Source organism: Populus euphratica, unplaced genomic scaffold (assembly GCF_000495115.2).
Source record: "Populus euphratica unplaced genomic scaffold, PopEup_1.0 scaffold93.1, whole genome shotgun sequence".
NCBI classification, from domain to species: domain Eukaryota; kingdom Viridiplantae; phylum Streptophyta; class Magnoliopsida; order Malpighiales; family Salicaceae; genus Populus; species Populus euphratica.
In genome coordinates this window covers 1,421,960-1,442,979 of record NW_011499873.1, presented here as the reverse complement: position 1 = coordinate 1,442,979, position 21,020 = coordinate 1,421,960, and the positions used below count along the sequence as shown (strand labels likewise).

Below are 21,020 nucleotides of genomic sequence, written 5' to 3'. Positions count from 1 at the left end.
ACTATTCTCAATTTCCAACGAAACCTAAACATGGCCCAAAGTTTTCATCTGTCCCTATAGAAGCCAAATTAAGGGAGATACGCCTATGGGGATCTTAGTTATCCTACTGCTACTCCTGTCCTTTTCGATATCACAAGACATTATAATTACGATTTCTAATTTGCTTTTCTCGTTTGATCTCTATTATGTATAGAGGACTATGATCATAGGGAATGGTTTGTCCCCCTTCCAACAAGCCTCATGTTGGGTATGATTGTGCCTTTTCCCCGACATGTGGCCGCACCCTATTTATGAATTGGAGGCCAGAGAACTCATTGGCCCTCGTCGCTGTCATTATGCCAGTTTAGATCATAGAATTTCAATGTCAACGTAAAATGGTTGAGCATAACATTGTTTCTAGGTAATCTACCGAAGACTCAACGGATGGTGCGTGATTGCTCGAGACGATAAACCTTGAATTATAACTGTTCTGCTACGTGGGATAACAAAATAAGCTTTTATCTCGAGATTACGTGAGCTTGAGGATACCCGGGGATAAGTGAGAATTCATGGAAGAATAAGACTGGAGTATATCTTGAAGTCGAACTTGCAACGAACTTGATAAAAAGGAACAGCGGATTTTAAAATTTTATGGATTAAAATCCAATTAGGTAATTGGATAGACCATTGATTTATTTATTTTTTAGTTTAAAGGGATCTGCAAGTTAATTAAATGGACTTATCCTTAGACAAAGTCTTAAAGTAATTTATAATATAATACCAGCACACACCTGTCACGTATTTGAATTGAAGCCAGCCAGATAATGATGAGTGGAATCCGACTTTAGTTGTGGGTGGTTCAGGCAGGTCCATTTGGAAGACTATAGCCATTTTTTTATAAATAAAAATGGAAGATTTGAGATGCGGGTATCCACCAATGGCACGTCTCCGTCGCTCTTAACTCTTATTATTGTATGGAAGGGAGGTTCCATGCTGGGTCCTTTCCAGGGGAGGCCATTTACATTTGACTCTGAAATATGTAAATTCTAATAGATAGAGTACTTGTAAATAGAGAGAGGAACCGGAAGCTATTGCACGGGGTTTCTCTCGTTTATTAGCTCAGAAAGAGGACACTCGGCTTTCCTGCCACCTACGCCGTGGTCGGTTGGACATTTAAAAAAGTTATTTAAGATTTCAGTAATGGTTATTTTTTTAAAAAAAATTTATTTTTTTTTACATTGCAACATCAAAACAATTTAAAAATAAAAAAAAAATAATTTTAAATTAATTAATTTTTAAATTTTTAAAAAATATAATTTTAACTATATTTTTAAATACTATGGTAGTACAACTTCACGTGCACTCATACATACCAAACATGCATCACTAATTTCTAATAACTCAAATTAAACCATGTTTACTAATTGAAAAGGAAAAAGATGAATCAGAAACACAATTATTCCTAGGATGTTGCTATTGCTGTGCACTTATAAGTTTAGTGACATAAACTTCTCTTTTAAGCAAAATGTGGAGAGCTAATGAGAAAATTAGTTGGTTATCCACGAAGTCAATACAAATTTATTCTTGATTTTCCTTCAAAATACTTATCTGAATATATATAAGTCTGATAAAATATCAGATTCAAACATTTTTTAGTTTAGTTTTGCATTGAGCTCAAGTACATATAAGTATGACAATATGTCAGACCTAGTATTTTTGCGTCCAGCTATGTAATATTCTTGAATTTAGAATGATTCCAAACCCAATACATATAAAGTTGATAATATTTTTAGGTCCTATGATGGGTCACGGGGATTGATTTACTTATTTTAAACATAAAATATTAAAAATCAAGAATAATTATCTTTTTAGACCCTAAAATATTTTTATCAACGTTAATATTATGTAAGAAATAATTAGAAATCATTAATATTGTTAGGATGAGATGACTTTAACTGCCATGGTCTTTATATTTACCGGTGGAATATTTTATCGATATTTGTGTTATCATTACATTGGTAATTAATTTACCAATGGAATTATAGACGAAAATGCTTCATCAATAAATTTTTTATTGGTAATTTTTTATTAATTGATAATAAGAAATTATTATTACTGATGGATTTACTGAAGGAAAAAACACAAAAACATAATTATTTGCTTCATTCTATTGGTATTTCCCTCGAAAAGATATCGTATGTAATTCTGTCGTTAATTATTTAAACATATTTCATAAAAAATTTATTTTACAAAACTATAAAATAATTAAATTAATATAAATCAATACCCTATAATACTCAAAACTGAGTTGCTTGGAAAAAAAAATCAACTCGAACAAATTTGCAACAAATAAATAACAAAAAAACATAAATTCAACTAAAAAATTCACATGAAATAAAAGAAGTTTTAATTGCTAAAAATAAATCAACTAAAAATTGATATCATATGAAAAAAAATCTCACAACAATATTCATATAAATATTAAAAATAAAAAATTTAAAAAAAAAAGACAAGAGAAAAAAATAATAAAAAGACACACCTGAGTATGGAAAAGAAGAAAATGAGTTGAGGAGAGGAGAAGGAATGTTGATTTTTTTATATATGAGAAAAAAGAAGAAGAATAAGTAGAAAAAAGGAGGTCTATACACTATGAACTTAGAGATTCTAGAGTTTTTACTTGGATGTTTTATCTTTAAAATAACATCAATGACTTTTCAATTCATTTATAATTTTATCTGTAAAGAATATTAATTAATATTACAATTGAGAAATGAATAGTTTCAAGGTTTTTTAAAAATCATTGATAAATTTTTTTATTGATGATTTCCTATATAATTAACATGATGAGCAATGTTAGTAATTTACTAATGATTAATTTTGTTGGTATAAATAATATATTATTGTATTTTTTTTAAATTTTATTTCTTCACTGTAATTTCCTTGATATACACTGAAAGAATATTTTCATCAATAAAATTCACTATAATTTATCAACTTCTTAAACTATATAAAAAAAAATATTAATATAAATGTGTTCTCATCTTTTATTCAAACATTAAAAAAACTCTAATTTCTGAACATATTAAATTCTAAAGCATTTTATTCATTTGTTTTGAACAAAAGTAAAGACTTGCGGTATGTTTAACTTGGCTCAATTTCGAGAAGAAATCGAAGAAACAACATTCATATAGCGAGTCTTTAATTTAATTTACCATGATATAAACTTAAGTAATATTTTATCAATTGATTTACTTTTACTAAAAACCAGGTTAAAAAACCTAACAAATTAATAATGTGACTGGATATTGGTCTCACTGTAACATGAGCATCCATGAAACCGGACAGGCCGCCAAGTCCAGTTGGGAACGTCCTTCCTACGTACTGTTGAGTGGGCACCCCCTTTTAGCTAGGGTTTGTCCCCTGACCCGTTCTCCACGATCTTCGTTAATTTTGATCCACACTGATGAATAGGACAAATATTAAATGTGAGCAGTCATCTTAATTAGACATACGGCATGTATGGAACTGATCCAGAGGTCATTTGTCACGGTACTTAGTCCACATATCATGTTGGTCCTTTCAGTCTTCAGTTTCAAGTATTCCAAAACTACATTAATTGACAAGTATATTGATTATCTTAACCCCCACTCAATAACGCGTCGATATAAGCTTAAAGAGATTTAAAAAAAAAAAAAAACACTCTCTTTGACGTATCTTTATGAAAACCCATGCCGGACATAGTTGTTTTTTTTAAAAAACCTTTTACCTTCTTCACTTTTGCTAATTTAAATATCAAATGTCTTCAATCTATAAGTGGCAATCAATTATTTTAATTTAAAAGTTAAAATTATTAAATAAAATTTTAATATATAATTTATATTATTATCCAATATATTCTATTAAAGTTTTTTAAACTTAAAATTTAAATAATTTCATACTACTTTGTGTTTAATTTTTATTAATGAAAATAACAAGATTCAAAATTATATAATTATCAAAACTTTAATATTATATTAAAATATCCTTGTAACTTAATAATTTAAACCAGTAAATAATATTATAAAATATAATTTATATTATTTTGGCTTGGTATTGAAGGGATTCTAAGGTTTACATTCACTCAAGAACTCGCCCTTCTCCAGTTTGGATGTTTTTTAACCTCATCGTGTTTATTGCACAATTAAATTTGGTTCGCTTTCCGGTTCTGCAGAGTTAAATGTAATAATTGTGCTTTGGTTAAATGCAAGCTAAATTGTTCTTAAAAGCCTCCTCCAGACAGCGCAAGTTAAACGGCTTGATAAAAGGTGAACGGTAGGATAAATTGTCCGGACACAATTATATATCACAGCACGCGGTCAGCTGATCAAACGCTGGTTTTTGTCCAGTTTCACTGATAACAGCAGAAACAGACGAATATTTATGAACTCTTGCTGCCTTCTCAGGTAACACAGCGAGTCTCGAGTTATTTTCATATGGCGGCAGCTAGCTACTGTCGCCATTCCTTGATTGCAAAGAGGGATCTGAAAAATATTTAGCTGCCGTAGAAGCTAGGTTGAAATCCGTTAGGCACGCTTCGACGAAAAAACAAGGTAAATTAATGAGATCATGATCGGTCTGAACTGACTGGACTCTACGTATGCCATTTCACAGACCTAAAATACCTCGGGTGCCCATCTTGCTCAAGACACGAGATAAAAGATGATTTTAAAGGCGTTGGAAAATATAATAATAATTATTTTTTAAAGTTATTTTTGATAAAAATGTATAATAATAATATGTTTTTTAAAAAATATTTTTAATATTAGCATATTAAATACATAAAATAATTAATTTAAAATAAAAAATTTATTTTATTTTATTTTTTAAAAATATTTTTAAAATATAAAAACAAATAAGATTTTTTTATTCATCATTTATTATTATTATTATTATTTTTTTCGATCAAGAGTTGGTTGTTATCTTAGAGTTGGCTATTATTTTGATCTCCACCTCTCGGCATATTAAATTTTATATATTTAACACCAAAGCTTGTAGTTCAGCGATCTTGATAGAGTTTCTCTATCTATATATCTCGGGTTCAAGTCTTAGCATGCATGTCTGTCATTCTCGTGATGTTTTACATGTCTACTAGGTTTGTAGAATGTTTAATAGATCTGAGGATTAGTCATGGTGCGCGTAAGCTGGCCCAAACATCCCGTATTATCAAAAAAAAAAACAAACTATATATCTAACCCGATAAAAATCATATCATATAAAGTCGACAGGTCCTTTATTAACCAAAATCATATAATTTAAAGACCTCTTCTTTTGTATCATTGTAACATGCATGTTGGACTTGTTTAGATAAATTAGGAAGGATTTGTAATCTACAGCAAGAACAAAAATCCAATTAATCATTACACAAATTAATTATTTTCCAAAGATGTAGTTCATAAAAATAGCGTTGAAATCCACAGCAAAGACATTTCAATTTCCAGCAAATCATAGACATTGTTGATAATCGTCGATTAATAGCAATCAAATCATATGAACTACACAAACTGGTACGGTCCAGTCAAGATCACTATAAGATTAGATTTCGAGACATGTCGCTTGCTATGTGTCACGGCATGGACATACACGATGCGACTAGCCCTAGCTAGGGGAGTCGTAAAAATCTTGACGGGAAAATAGGGCAGTGAAAAGTTGAAGACGAACACGTGACAACTAATGCATGTCTGCCACGGACGGCGACTGTGTCTGAATTAACGAGGACAGGGGCTACGAGAGTACCATTTAATTTACTAAATTCTTTCCACCAGGGCAGTGGTCCCAAGATAAGCCCATAAAAACAGACTAGAGATTTTACTTAGATCTGTATCGGTTTAAATATATATTCGTACGTACCCTCTCTTGAGTAAATAAGCTAATTAATATTTATGCTTTTGAGGTGATGTGCGTGGATGCGGTCCCTTATCCAATTGGCAACCACTCCTTCAGTCCTATATATGTGATCATCTCTCCGTGCGGGTTATAAATTTCTTTTTTTTTAAAAAAAAATCTAAATATACAAGCTATTTTAAATATATTTGTTTTATACTAAGAAATTCAAAATATAAATTAAGAGGTTTATACAATTATCTAATTAAATAAAGTAATAATTATTTATATAAATTAATAAAAATAAAATAGTTTATAATATATAAAAAACCAGAAGAATTAATAGATACATATATATATATACATAGATCAAGATATTTAATATTGTAAAATAAAATATTTACTTATTTATATTTATTGAATTTTTTTTATTAAACTTAATAAAAAATAATATATATAGATTAAGATATTTAATATTGTAAAATGAAATATTTACTTATTTATATCTATTGAATTTTTTTATTAAACTTAATAAAAAATAATAGAGATAAAAACACATGTACAATAGATTAAATAAAAAAAATTATACAAAGTTGAACATGTTAAAAATAATATTTCAAAATAAATAATTTTTTTTGTAGAATAAAGCTCAGTTTTATAAAAGAAAAAAATATTTAAAAATTAAATATAAATAAAATATTTTTTTAATAAATCCATTTTAAACAAGGATTTTAAAACTCGTGGTCTAGTATACACTGATAAATTATTTTTAAAAAATAACAAAATTAATTTTAAAAAATATTATAAAATAAAATAATAAAAAATATCCAACAACATTAGTTATCCAAATTTTCTGCTCATTTCATTAAATTGAAAACACAAATAAAAACAAAAACCACGAAACACAGCCTTCAACAAAACAAACATTAAATAATGAAATAAGAAGTTAGTCAATCATATTAAAAAATTATAATTAAAGAATAAAAAATGAAAAAAAATTAAAGGGTGTCATAAAAATCTAAATTGAAAGGTTAAATCGAATAAAGAATAAATAATAGATTCAAAAAATAAGATTAAAAATAAATAAGGCTTTGACTATGTATTTTCCATTTCCTCCATCTCTTGCTGTTCGCTTCCAGCAAAATCTTAATTTGCTGAGGAAATGGAAGAGTTAGAGTAACAAAGAGGTATTTATTCAGACGACACTGGAGGAAAATAACAAAAATTTACTTGTATTTTGAGGCACCGTAAAAAATAATAATTAAGTGATGGATTGACTGTGAAAATCATTCAAAGCGAAGAAGATCAGTAGACAGAAAAAATCGAAGTGATTGTTGAAGGAAGATGGAATTTTGATTCCAAAGTCCTGCACATAAAATGAATTTCTTTTTCAAATCATCAGGTTTACGACCTCATTAATCAGCAGACGAGGAAGAAAGCAATAAGAGAACAAGGTGCCCTGTGGGTGCTGCGGAATTCAATGGGCCACCCAACGTGAACCACTGTCTTTTGTTTAGAGATAGTGCGGCCCCTATTCTTTACAATAAAAGAGTCGAAAGAACACTAGTACTCGTCAATCTCCCTCACTCTGCTATCAAGGCATGCTCCTGGGTAGTAGCCAATCATAAATAGTTAAATTTTAGTTGCATGACCGCGCTACATGGTAGATTTATATTTTATTTTTATAAAACATACTGTGAAAATTCATAATACAAAAAATAATAATATTCATAATATAAATTATAATATCTTAGAATGCTTTTGAGTATAGTAAAAATAATAATATTTTTAATATAAATAATAATATTTTTAATTTCAGAAAATTTAAGAATTGAACATTCCAAAAATAAAGGGCTATAAATCAATTGGACAGTGCCAAACATATCGTGATCAACTGGAAAACGGTTACCTAACAGCGAGAGATCTAAGGCAATGGCCCCAGGAATCATAACAACGCAGACCCGTGCTCTGGGTCTGAGGAAGCAGATACTAGGTCCTATCCTATGTGGTCAAGGAGGGCTACAAAACTCTACTTACGGGGACTGGTTGCTTGGACCTCAGCCAGGCTGGTTTGCTACAGTCCTATGACCTATCTAGTTCCATCCATCTTCCAAGTGACTAAATTACCCTGCCAATTTCCCAGTAATGATTCCAATCTTGGTTAAGAAAACAAGGGCAAGTCCAGGTAGATGGTCTTCGTATCCACATGCATGCATGTGCTTCCTAGTTCCTTCACCATACATGCATTCATTCTTCAAAAGCAGCAGAGGGATTTTTATTTTTATTTTAAATTTCCAAGTCTTTCCAAAGGAATATAAAACGAAGAAACAGTACGACGACTGAAAGGGTAACCAAGGGAAGCAAGAACAAGAAATAACAGCGCATCTTTTTGTGCTCTCTCCTTTCCATGTCTTGTTCACCTCTTCCTGACCAACGCCTACCCCTTTCACTGCAAAAAGTAAAACAAGGACCCCATTTCTATACCACAGGGAGGACCCATTTATGAACAACAGTCAAGGGAGGGACAGATAATGAGAGGGAGAGACACACAGACAGAGAGGTAAGATGGGACCGACCTCTCTAGTCTTTAGTGGGCGGTGTGATTCGAACAAATTTGTTTTAAATATATATATATACACCTCACAAAAATATCGGTGAAATTTCATAAACTATTCATCTTTTCTATAGGCTGTACACTTTCTTATTCCAATTTCCCTCCCCTTTTGAATCTTCTCTCTGGGAAAAAAATTTCCCTGTTCCCTATACCTAACCTTCGAGCCTTCACAGTCCTTCGGTCGCACAAAAATTTAAAAATATTTTTTTAAAAAATAGAAGGAAATTGAGCCATACTTTCCCTCCTACCCCATTGGATGGCGCAACATCATCTACCCCCTTTAACATCATGGCTCATCTGCAAAATTCAGCCACAAGCACCCTTCCAAAAACTGCCTGGCTGCCGAGCTCTCTTTAACCACATCTGCAGAGGCAACAAGCAGATTATGTGACCGGAGCATCTGCACAATCCCCCCAATTCCCCCATGGAAGGAAGCGGTTCAGATTCGACTACCACTTTTTACCTGCATGTTTCTTTGGTGCTGCTACCTGTCTTCTATAAATATTCTCCCAATGAAATCTCGGAACCTCTTTGAGTACAGTTTTGGATCCACTGCTGAAATTGAAGTAGGATCAGCTTGTAAGGACTTGTAGGCATGCTCCAACTTCTTGCTAATATCATAGTCTTGCAAGATATCAATAATTCCAAAATAAAGGACTACTTCGTAGATTTCACCACTTCGAGAAGGGGTGAAATGGCTAAATCCACCAGGGGTATACTGATCAAAATCACTCCTTCGCGCTATCGTCTCTGCTCTTGCTGGCATGTTTGCTCCCAATCTTATTAAAGGTTTCCTGAAACAACACGTTGCAATAACAACACATTATTCACAGTTCACCTTTATGATCATTTGTAAAAAACATTTACCTCTTTTCATCATAATGAAAAAAGAAAAAAAAAATTATGCTCCAGATCCAAATGGCTAGTGTTCTACTAATGATGGTTTGCACCATGTTCATTTACAAGCACAATGCTCCCATTAATTCAAGATAAGAAAAACTTTGGCAAAGAATGGAAACTTGTCTAATTCAAGCAACACCATTCAATGAAAAGCACGGCTCTTCTCTTGTAAATCATAGGACCACTATAATTTATGTGCCCCACAAACAACTGTTGTCTACTGAACTACCCCCACAGTATCGGCCCACTTTTTCAATTATCCCAATGACAACGGCCAATTTCAATTCAGAAATTATTAGCCATCTTTAATCCCAAAAACAACACCTAACTATTAGCTCCTGCACGACATCCGAACACATATTAAGAAGTCAGCAGCTGATTGCACAAAAACCATTTTTCCCTCACAATTTAACGCACTCAATTGCATTCGAAGACCCCCCAAAACACACACATTAAGAAGTCAACAGCTGACTGCACAAAAACCATTTTTCCTTGCAATTTAATGCACTCAATCACATCCGAAGACCAGCTTTGGTAAACAGAAACTAGAAGAACGATGGAAAGGCAAGAAAAATACCTGCCAGATAAAATACGATCCATGTCTTGCAGCTCTGCTTCAAGAAAGCGACACCCACGCATGAACTTTTCATTCTGGTAGGAATCTTTTTTTCCTGCATAAAGCACACATTTATTTGCGGTATCTATAGAAGAAAAACAATTCAGAGATTAATAAAAAATTGCAATCTGTTTACAATGATGCTAAGCTTGCTAACCAGTTCGCAAAAGGAATGGTGACAATCCCATTTTGTCGTAAGTATTGTCATCACGAAAGTGGAGGCCAACCAAGAGACTATAATCCATTATTTTTTCAGCTTCCAAAAATTCACAATCACGATCAATTTGCCTGGTGTCAGATCGCACATTATGAGCCATCCAACACAAACCAACTGGAAATCAAGGTGAAAAAAATGCCCAACAGAAGATAAATACCATGTTCCTGAAACTTACTTGATAAGTTCCTGGAACCAATTTCGCTGTAGACGAAAGACAAAGTTGAGATCAAGGTCCTTGAGAGTAGTGGTTTCATCTATCTCACCCTCAGGCTTATCTGTTGTGCGGCCGTGGGAGGATCCTTTCAGGTCAAATCTTCTATGTATTCTATACTCTGAACAGAAGAGATTGCCCATCACAATGAAACGGATCTGCTTTCCAGATAAACATATGATCAGACGAGGAAACAAGTTCAATTAACGAGCAAGCTGTAACAGAATATTTCTTTTTGACTTACCTTCTGTCCACCAATCGGTTTAACACAATGCACACCAAAGAACTTTGTCACCAGTGAATTTTCATACCGGCAAACATGTTGGTAATAACTGGGAAGCATCCTAATAAGCACCTGAACAGGGATAACAGAACTTCAGAACCAATGTAAATACCCACCTTTTAGTCTTGTTTTATTAAGAGGTTAAAAGACATGAGCAATTTACAATTGCCACTCATGCACCCTTGAAAGTTTTGTGTCATTACAAATTACAAAATAAACAAAGACAGAAGACAATGAAGTAGACAACTAACCTTGACTTCTGATTTCTTCACCGTCTTTATCATAAACCTGTCATCCTGAGTAAGGTAAAAGAAGCTTCCACTCTTCCCTGGTGAAGAAAGCTCTCTGAGGGCATCATTGCCACAAATAGCTAGCATGTAATCAGCAGGATCTACTTGAAAAAGCTCTCTCAAATGTCTGATATATCCGATAAAAAAGGAAAAAAAAAATTGTCATTACCATGTCAAAAACAAGAAATAAAAAAAAAAAGCAATGAAGCACTTGATCAATGATAACAAGTCAAATAAACATACACCAGTAATTGTATTAGGCCCAAATATATGAACATGGAATATCATATCAAGGGGGAAACGAATCGCAATAGAGAGCATGCATGAACCTTGAAAGTTCCGAACATGCCAATTAACAAAAATCATATAATTAAGCAATATCAAAGTAGAAAATGCGATACCTAAAAACCACGGGACAATAATCTTTCCATCGAAAATCTAAAGACTGGTGTGGAGGCGTAATTTTTGAGCCTTCAGGTGGAAACCTCGTCCAGAACTTCTCCTTGGGTTCAAAATCGCTTGGCTTCAAATCCCTCAAAATCTGGGCATGCTTCCCAACAGAATACCTAAAATTTAGCATTACAGAATCAATTACCCAACTCAAATCACAACCAACACAGAAGAAAAGCAGTCAAGCAGAAAAACACCCACAAATTCATTCCATACAATAAAACAGCTTTAAAAATAAAAAACCTTACCTAATACCCAATTGCAAATTAAGCATCAAATCATAATTCTTGTGCCCTTTCGAGATGGTCTGCCCGGGTTTCTTGATCTCTCCTCCATTAAAACAACAGGGACCTCTTCTAAACTGCCTAATACATTCTCGGTCCAGCCCTAACCCATCGCGATAAATCATCTCTGCTTCCACGTTATCAATGATATCACAAGTAATGTCCCCAGCATCCCCATCACTTTCCCAAATACATATCCTAGGAAAATTCATCCCGCTCCCTCTCCCTCCATCAACTGAGGATCTCTTCCTCGTGGGCGTAGTGGTCAAAACCAAATCATTCTCATTTCTCTTGAAACAACATTCCTTCATATTCCCAGGACAAAATGTGCTAGTCAATTGCTGCCCTTTCAAATCCTTACTGTTATTATTATCCCAGCTCCCAATATAACTCCCATCCGGCCATGTATAAACCCCATTCCCTTTCGGCACTCCATTTTCCCATTGCGCATCGTATCTATTCCCATTAGCCCAAATCAAAACTCCTCTCCCTGAAATGACGCCGTTTTTCCACTCGCCAAAATACTCATTCCCGTTTTTCCACACATATCTCCCCTTCCCATCTTGTAAATTCTTCTTCCATGTCCCTTCATATAAATCGCCATTCGCGTACTGTTTTTGCCCGTAACCATGTTTTCGATCGGAGCTCCATGATCCGCGATAAGTGTCCCCTTCGGATCCTATAAAAGTACCGAATCCTTCCATCCGACCCGACTTAAATTCCCCCTCAAAAGTAGCTCCTGAAGGCCAAGAGAATTTCCCTTTCCCAGATGCTTTACCGCGGCGCCACTCGCCTTCGTACATGCACCCATCAGTCCAGACGTATTTCCCGGATCCGTGAGGCGCGTGACCCGAGAATGATCCAACGTACAGATCCCCGTTCGGGAGTTGTTTTTCTACAGTGATTTCAGAAGAGATGCTGGTGGTGGCGACGGCGGTGGTTGTGGTGGTGGCGGGAGTGACACGACGGGTGGCGGATTGGGATCTCGCGCGGGTAACAACAATGGGTTGGGGCGGAACAGCTGCTTCTTTTGTGATTTCTTTGTCTGCCACTAGCAGTATAACCTTATCTAGCTGCTGCCGCTGATTATTGCTGTCGTCGTCGTTGTTGATGATGATGTTGTCTTGCTCTCCTGATTTCTTCTTCTTTGTGGTTGAAACGACGTCGGTCACCGCATCAACGATAAGCCCTTCACGCATTTTGTAGGTGTCGTATAGAACCCCCTCACGCTCTTCTCTCCACGAATTCTCTTCTGCTTTCAAATCTCTTTCTATTATTTCGGAAACATTTGCTGGGTTTTTTATGTTGTCTGGTTATGAAGAAACGGAAACACCGGAGAGAAGGGCATTTCCCGGAGAGTTATTGTGGTTTTGATATTTCTCTCTGGAAATTTTCTTTTGTTTGCTTAATGACTCTCTCTCTCTCTTTAACGCTTCAGAGTTGGGAGAGAATGTGGAGGAATCCTAGCAAACGCAAACTATACAACAGCACTGTAGTCAAGAAGAGATAAAGAGAGTGAAAGTGAAATAATCTGGAAAAAAAAATGTAGTAAAAAATGAAGAGAGAGAGAGAGAGAGAGGAAGTAATGAGCCGGCTTTTTTTGCCTAGGGAACGCTGAGAGGAGAACGTACTGTGCAAGATATACTAAAACCAGGCCAGCCTCTTTTTTATTTTTAATTTATTTCTTTCATATTTTCTTGAAAGTTTCTAATTTGTCAGGACAAATATGCCCTCTCGTTTGTCTAGTTGCGCTGCAGAAAGAGAAGCTGCACAGTATCAATCTTTCTCTTCCTCCCTGGTATCATCGTGACGTGATGGAATAGCCTGAGAACTATACGAGGGTATCATCACGTAATTTTATCTGTACCCTTGTTTGACCTTGTTGTTTTGTTTTATTACGTAAGGGACATTGTTTTGTTGGTGATTCTTCCTTTTATTGGGATTCTTGCGCGTGGTCCACAGCCCCGGTCCTAAACCTTTGACGATTCTCCTTGTTCTGGTAAGGGTCTAATATTGAATTAGGGGCTTGTTTTTTTTCTGATTATTTATGGGTTAAAGTTTGGTGCCAACCCCTCGAACTAAAATATTCTGCATTTGCTATAATCCCAAAATTATTTTTGGTTGGATGATCAAGATATAATTATTTCTGTTTGGTGGATATTGATATTTTATATTTGGAGTTTAGATTCTTTTAAATAATTTCGAGCCAAATCTAATATTTGAATATGAGATAAAAAAGTGCAGAATAAAAAATATTGCCCTTTGAATAATATCATCCCATAAATTGTGCATTTAACATGTAAAATGCAAATAAGAAGTTGCGTGATATAGAAACAGAAAGCCTTTCTAAAATTAGATATTTTTTAAAATTATGATTATTAATTGTGATATTTATTTAAATTCTTATCTAATTATAATAGATTTGACTATTTAAAATTACTTATAAAAATTATTATGTAAATAATTTTTTTAATATTTTAATTATAGTCTATCTTTTAATTTACAAGTTTAACAAAAATATATATTTTTATTTAAAAAAATGATTAAAATAAAAAAATATGACATTGTAGTTTTTTAAAAATAGTTTAGTTATATATTTGTATTTAATCAATTGAACATGATTAAAATAAAAATATATGACATTGTAGTTTTTTTAAAATAGTTAACTAGTTATATATTTGTATTTAATCAATTGATTAATTGGCAATTATCACATTTAAAAAACATCAATATATGTTATTATTTTAAATTATGAGAATATAAAAAAAATATTATTTCACATAATATATTTAAAATACTTTTAATTTACTGTGCTGATTTTGTTTTAAAAAAATCCAATATTATCTTGTTTTTTCCTGATTTGGTCGACTAGCGGGAAAATACAGGCAAGTAATAGGCCTTAGCATAGTTTTACTTTTCGAGGTTGATAAAAACCTAGTCTAGCGCAACCACAAAGAAGTGATTAGCATAGCTTTGGAAATGGTGGTGATATCACCAATAAATCATAAAGGCATCGACCTGAATTACCTTTCTATGGCCCACTTGGAGTCCCATGGGGGATTGTCCAGCTAGGCTTCCCGTGATCAAATGCGAGAGGCCGAAGGAGAGATAAAGCATCATTTTCATCCCTAACGCGAATTTGTGTAGTGGGAGCACTGTTTTATTTGCTTAAACTTCGCTCCAAAGTCTTGTACAGAGGATCCGAACCCCCACCACACTAATGGGAGCAAGGCCTTTGCCTGTAATTCTCTCTTGCTCATGCTTAAATGCTCGAATGTCTTTCCAAACACCAGGCAGGTTATAATGGCGAGATTTGTTTGAACCAAGTCCATATTTAGGGATTTTGAAAGACTGTGTTTGGTTTTCTAGAGGTAAATTAAACTCAACAACATGTTTGGTCTTCAAAATAAATGAGTTTTATATTATGGAACCACTAAAATATTGAGTTCAAAATGCAAGTATTGTATAGTAGTTTTTACATAGCTTTCTAACTAAGTTTCGTAAATATTCATAATAAAAAAATAAAATAAAAATTATCCAAACATTCTACACATATTTTTTATTACATATAAATTTTAATCATAATTTTTATTAAATATATATTTAAATCCAACTAAATATATTTTTTTAAAACTTATTTTTTTCAAATTATAATAATAAAATCTACTTCAAAAACAAGCTCATTCTTTTGTATATAAATGCTGTTGAAATCATGTTATTTTAAATTTTTAAAAAATATTTTTTTATTTTTATTTCTAGATCATTTTAAAAATAATTTTTTAAAAAATATTTTTTTTTATTTATTTCTAGATCATTTTGATATACTAATCTAAAAATAATTTTTTAAAAAATATTATTTTAATATAATTATAAAAAAAATTAATTTTAAAAATATCATTCCTTCACTCGAGTATTGGCCTTGAAACATTGGTATTTACGCCAATGCATCCATTTGCTTAATTAACACCAGGTCTCGCAGTTTATTCAAAAGGCTGGCGACAGCATTTGCGGGTGAATATGCATAATTATTCTCACGTGGTGGATTGAAGCCTTTGGAAGACCAGAAATACGTTTCTCATCTCTGTCACTGCGGCAAAGACACTAGTCGTGAACGTGCGTGACAAAACAGCGTAGGTTAAAAAAACGAAGCCAGACAGGTCAAAGGGGACTCTTTTTTTTTAATTACAGGTAGAGGTTTCGATTTCATATTTTTTAAATAAAAAAACACCAATTAATACCATTTAATGTCATATTCGATGATTTGTTTTACTACAAAAAAAAAAAATATATTGTGATTCCAACTATTTCTTAAGTTGTTTTTAAAAAAAATTGTTTGAAAAATATTAAATTGATATTATTTTTAATAAAAACACCAATTAATACCTCTTAAAATACAGTTCATTGACAAGTCGATGTTTGTAAAGTTTCACTTAATTTGCCATAATAATATAGATTTTACCATATGCTTGATATTGTGATTTGACCTGTTTATTAAGGTATTTTTTAAAAAAATTTATTTAAAAAATATTAAATTGATGTTTTTTCCTTGTTTTTTAATAATTTAGTATAAAAAATAAAAAATATATTTTAAAAAACACAAAAAAAAGGACGATAATGATTGAGAAACACTCTTGAACACAAAATATGATAGTGAGATGTCAACCATCTTTATATATTTTTCCTGGCTAATTTGCATTCCTCTATCTTCCATGTACATTGCCCAGCCCCTGCAAAACATTCCAGGTACTTGCATGCACGTTGCCTCAATAATAAATCCTCGCAGCATTCTGGATTTCCCGTGATTGCTTGAACCCTAGAACAACTACATTCAATGATTGCAGGCAAGCTAGATTATTAGTAATGTAAATCTAAAATAAAATAGTGGCGTGCTGATTCTTTCCTCTTCTTCTTTTTTAATCCAGCTCTCTCCACCTCTTGAAAAAAAAAAATTCTTGCTTTATTTAGCAAGATAAACACAGAGCATATACCAATTCTTCAGCAGCCGCTACTGGCTGGTCTCGCGATGCATGTGTGCTCATGCAATCTAAAGGGATTCAACTTCTCGGGGGCAAGGAATGAGTCCCGACGTGTAATTCCAACCACCCATTAATCAATTCATACCATACCAGCTCACCATCCATGCTAACACATGGTCGTGACTTGTGAAGCTTATCATTAAAAAAGAAAAGAAAAGAGGTTTTAGGTACAATAAAACTCGAGTAACGAGGAGATGCCAGGTTCGATATCAAGAAAGGATCGTTGCAGCAAACTAGAGTTTCACCTAGCGGTGGAAGGAGTATCTCCGCACCTAGATTCGAGCCCTAGCGTGCACGTCTGTCACCCCCGCGGTGCCTTACATGTCTACTGGGTTTGCAGGGTATTCAGTGGGCCGTGGAGATTAGTCGTGGTACGCACAAATTCGTCCAAACATCCCATGTAAATAAATAAAAAAGAAAAGAAAGGATCATTGCAATATTCACGTCATGCTGCATTGGTCGTGAAACCTGGTTAGATTAATTACTATCATTCCACCCCCTTCGTCTCGCTTTTTTATTGCAATTTATCAGTCATATAAAGTTGATTTTGAGTAACCCACCGGGCCAAATCAATGGTTAGGAGGTGGGATGATAATTTACGAGAGACACCCCACCTTTCTCATTTTCTCATGACTACTAGCTCACGGTGGACGATGAAGTAATCTATAATATTGTTTTATTTATTTTTTCTATTCATTTTTAAAAAATATCATTTTATACTGTATTAATTGGAATTTAAAATTGATAAAAATCTTATTTATTTTTACATGATTATTCATGTCTCGGAAAACCAACTTGATATCGGATTAGTGGTTAGTGACTTAAAAAAAGAGAGATTAATTTGATTGTTTATAAGGAGATAAAAAAAAGAGCAGATCAAAATTGAAGGAAAAGGAAGCGTGACTTTTATTTTAAATGGAGAAAAGAGTCAATTATAGCCTATTTATTTCCACCTCTCAATCATTGATTTTATTTATTATTTCAATTATGTATTGTAATACTGTGTTGATTAAAATTTAAAATATGATTATCTTAATCAAACTTGTCTTACCATATTTTTCAAACTCAATATCTCATAAAATAATCTAGTTTTATTGTATTACAATGATTGAAAACAGCTAGGATGGCAATAATTATATCAATGAAATATTTGAAAGTCCTTTCATAGAAAAAAAAGAAAAGTGTCAGCGCTTTTTTCACAAAATTTGCACTTGCGTTTTGTCAAAAAAAAAAAAAAATCCCGGTTCCTCTGGTTTTAAAACTACATGGTTAGATGTAAAACTCTATTTTTCCTTCACTTGAGTTCAGAATTTAAGAAAGGAAAGAGAGTTACCGAACCATGGCAATGACAAGAAAAGGATGGCAACCATCTACTCTTTGCCGGTAAAATTTGTCAGTATCGATGAGTTTTATTTGCTTAATAGAGTTTCATTTAATTCCTCGTTTCCATTTATCGTGTCGAGAAGATAGATTAGACTTCAGAATTTTATTCCAACTCGGGTTGGCACCACGACAGCCGCATGCACACGACTTCTTCGATTTCTGGAGAAGAACCGCGAGCCGGAAAGCAACAATAAAGCCACACGAAAAATGACAGACGCTTTGATTTTTTGGCCTTCAAAATCTGTTTTCAAAGCGGAACATGAATACATGAGAACGACATTCGAGTCCATCCTGCCGAATTAGACACAGCTCTCCCGAAACCACAACGCCTCGGCCAATTGTCAGAACTTGTTGACAGCTTTCATCGACCAATAAAACCAAAATAGTTGCAAGTGAGGATGTGGTCTAGTGGTGGGAGGGGCTTGTCCTCTTCTTCCGTATCTGGATTCGAATTTCACCATGCACGTCTGTCACCCCGCGGTGCCTTACCTGTTCACTGGGCTTGCAGGATGTTCAGTGAGCCATGAGGATTAGTTGTGGTGCGCGTAAGCTGTCCAGACTCCCCACATAAATAAATAAATAAAAAAATAATTGGTGTGGCCATTGGTAAAATCTTCCTTTATAAAAAATATGCGCTGTGCTGACATCGGGCCTGTCTTTTGATCAGGCGTTGAAATGTTCCTTTGATTGCATGTATTTCCTTTCGTCATGTAATTGATTGAGTGATTCACTGTCAATTCAATTTAGAAACTTCTTAAATCAAGCGTAGTCTATTTTATCATTTTTTTAAAAATAAATTTTTTATTTAATTTTAAATATTTTTTTTAAATTTTCAGAAGGTTTTAATATGTTAATATAAAAAATAAATTTTAAAAAATAAAAAAATAAATCATTTAAATATATTTTAAAACCAAAAATTTTTAAAAATCATTTCTCCACTGACGTCACCAAAAATAAATTTACAATTTTATGTATACACATGTCTATTATCCATGCATAGCCGCCATATACATGTGTGCGTACTGTGTGTGTATATATATTTTTGTCCACCAACCAAGTTAGTATAAAAATATAGTATAAAGGATACGTTACCATCCGTTCATGTGCAAAATCATTCGAGTTAACTGGGTTTGCTCTATAATAATTAAATCTGCAAGGGATGAAAATATATAACAGAAATACGAGGGTCGCTGAAGCCAAACAGTCGCTTTTACGGTTGAACCGGGTCGGCCGCAAGTCCACGGGTTTCCCAAAGGGGTTGCGTTTAGAGGTTGTCTCTCCGCGTGTGGGACCTTTCTGGACGTCGCTTTCAAAGGGACAGACGTGCGACGCTGTCTGCCACCTAGACAGTTCAACGGGGATATCATCCTCCGCCCTCTTGTCCATGTGGGTGCTTTTAAAATGCACACGTGGCCCATCGAAATTGGATCACATGCATGTCCATATAAGACAGGTGCCGCGCCACCTGCTTTGATACTCTGTTTTTTCACGCACCGTTCACAAGCTGTCCACGTGTTATTTGCTTTCAAATTCACACGGAACGGCTAGAAGTTTGCAGTTATTGTTTTTCAAGTTAATTTATATAGTATAATTCCAACTAGTTAATAGCTTCGAGCAAGCTGCGGATTTGATAAGAAAATAACATTTCAGCCTAATAAAAAATGTTCAGATCGTACGTTTTATTAAACTTATCAAAATTACACCGTTAAAACTTAATTTGATCAATTTAAAAATAATTAAAATAATTAATTATTAAATAATTTCTCAACTTAATTATTATGTTCACTTACCTGATTAAAAACCATCTCAATTACCTGGCAATAAAATATCTTAAATAAAATTGTGAAAAAAATAATAAAATGAATAAATTTTTTTATTAATCTAATTTGAAATTAAGTGATGTAACAATTAAATTGACATAATCTAGTTGATTTGATTAATTTAAAAATAATTAAAATAATTAATTAAATTTTTTTAAAAAATAACAAAAAAAAATCAAAACCTAACTTCTAACCTAACATAGATTTAAAACCGAATTGTACGGAGTTAACCAAAAGCAACCTAGCCAATTAATTAAAGAAGTTTTTAAAAAATAAAATTAATAAAAAAAGTACCAAAACCTAACTTTTAACCAACTTAGATTTAAAATTAAATTGCACGGAGTTAACCCGACATCATCTAGCCTAATTTGTAAGCATAGATGCAATTCAAGTGACTTGTTATAAAATTGAGAAATAAATAAATAAACTGCTTCACTGCTCGAATACAACGTGGGCGCCCGACTTCTTTAAATATAGAGTATAAAAGTATTCACCTTGAAACGACTATTTGAAGAAACCTCGAAACCACACCGACATGGATGAGATTGAGATCATTCCTCTTTTCTTTCTTTATTTCGAATGGAAGACTGACATCGAATTGATGATCTTGTCATTCTCGTTAGCATGGTCCTTTGATCTGCTGATTTCTGGAATCCAGTCAAATGGTTTTCTTTTATTTTAAAATTTGTTCCAGTTTTTTTTTTTTCGCTGGCTCACTTAGCTGGTAGCAACTGTGCTTTCCTGAAGAAGCAGCAGGGATTGCATAACAGATGACGCATGTTTGGTAATGTAGCTGGCAGTGTGTTCTTAAAAATTTTATTTTATTTTGTAAAATTATTTTGATATATTAGTATAAAAATTAATTTTTTTAAAAATATTATTTAAATACATCTAAAATGAAAATCACTCTGACAAAACATCAAACACCGCAAGAAGAAACACGCTGCAAATAGAACATGAAGAAGCATGCTAGAAGTTGGGAAAACACACGCAAGGCCATCCCAGGCACGACACGAGGTGCTTGTCGTCGGGTCAAGCGCTTAATTCAGCCCCACCAACCATGTGATCTCTCTTCTCG

At 33.2% G+C, this 21,020-nt stretch overlaps 1 protein-coding gene across 1 annotated transcript; it reads right to left on the bottom strand.

Moving 5' to 3' along the window:
* Positions 1-8,441: 8,441 nt before the first annotated feature.
* LOC105127855 (phosphatidylinositol 4-phosphate 5-kinase 1-like) lies at positions 8,442-13,329 on the bottom strand. Its single transcript, XM_011029309.1, has 8 exons — positions 11,668-13,329; positions 11,371-11,535; positions 10,931-11,096; positions 10,641-10,751; positions 10,361-10,554; positions 10,126-10,256; positions 9,930-10,023; positions 8,442-9,246 (listed from the first exon to the last, which is right to left on the bottom strand). The coding sequence occupies exons 1-8, from the start codon at positions 12,900-12,902 to the stop codon at positions 8,937-8,939; spliced, it is 2,406 nt and encodes an 801-aa protein (XP_011027611.1). The 5' UTR covers positions 12,903-13,329; the 3' UTR covers positions 8,442-8,936.
* Positions 13,330-21,020: the final 7,691 nt, after the last annotated feature.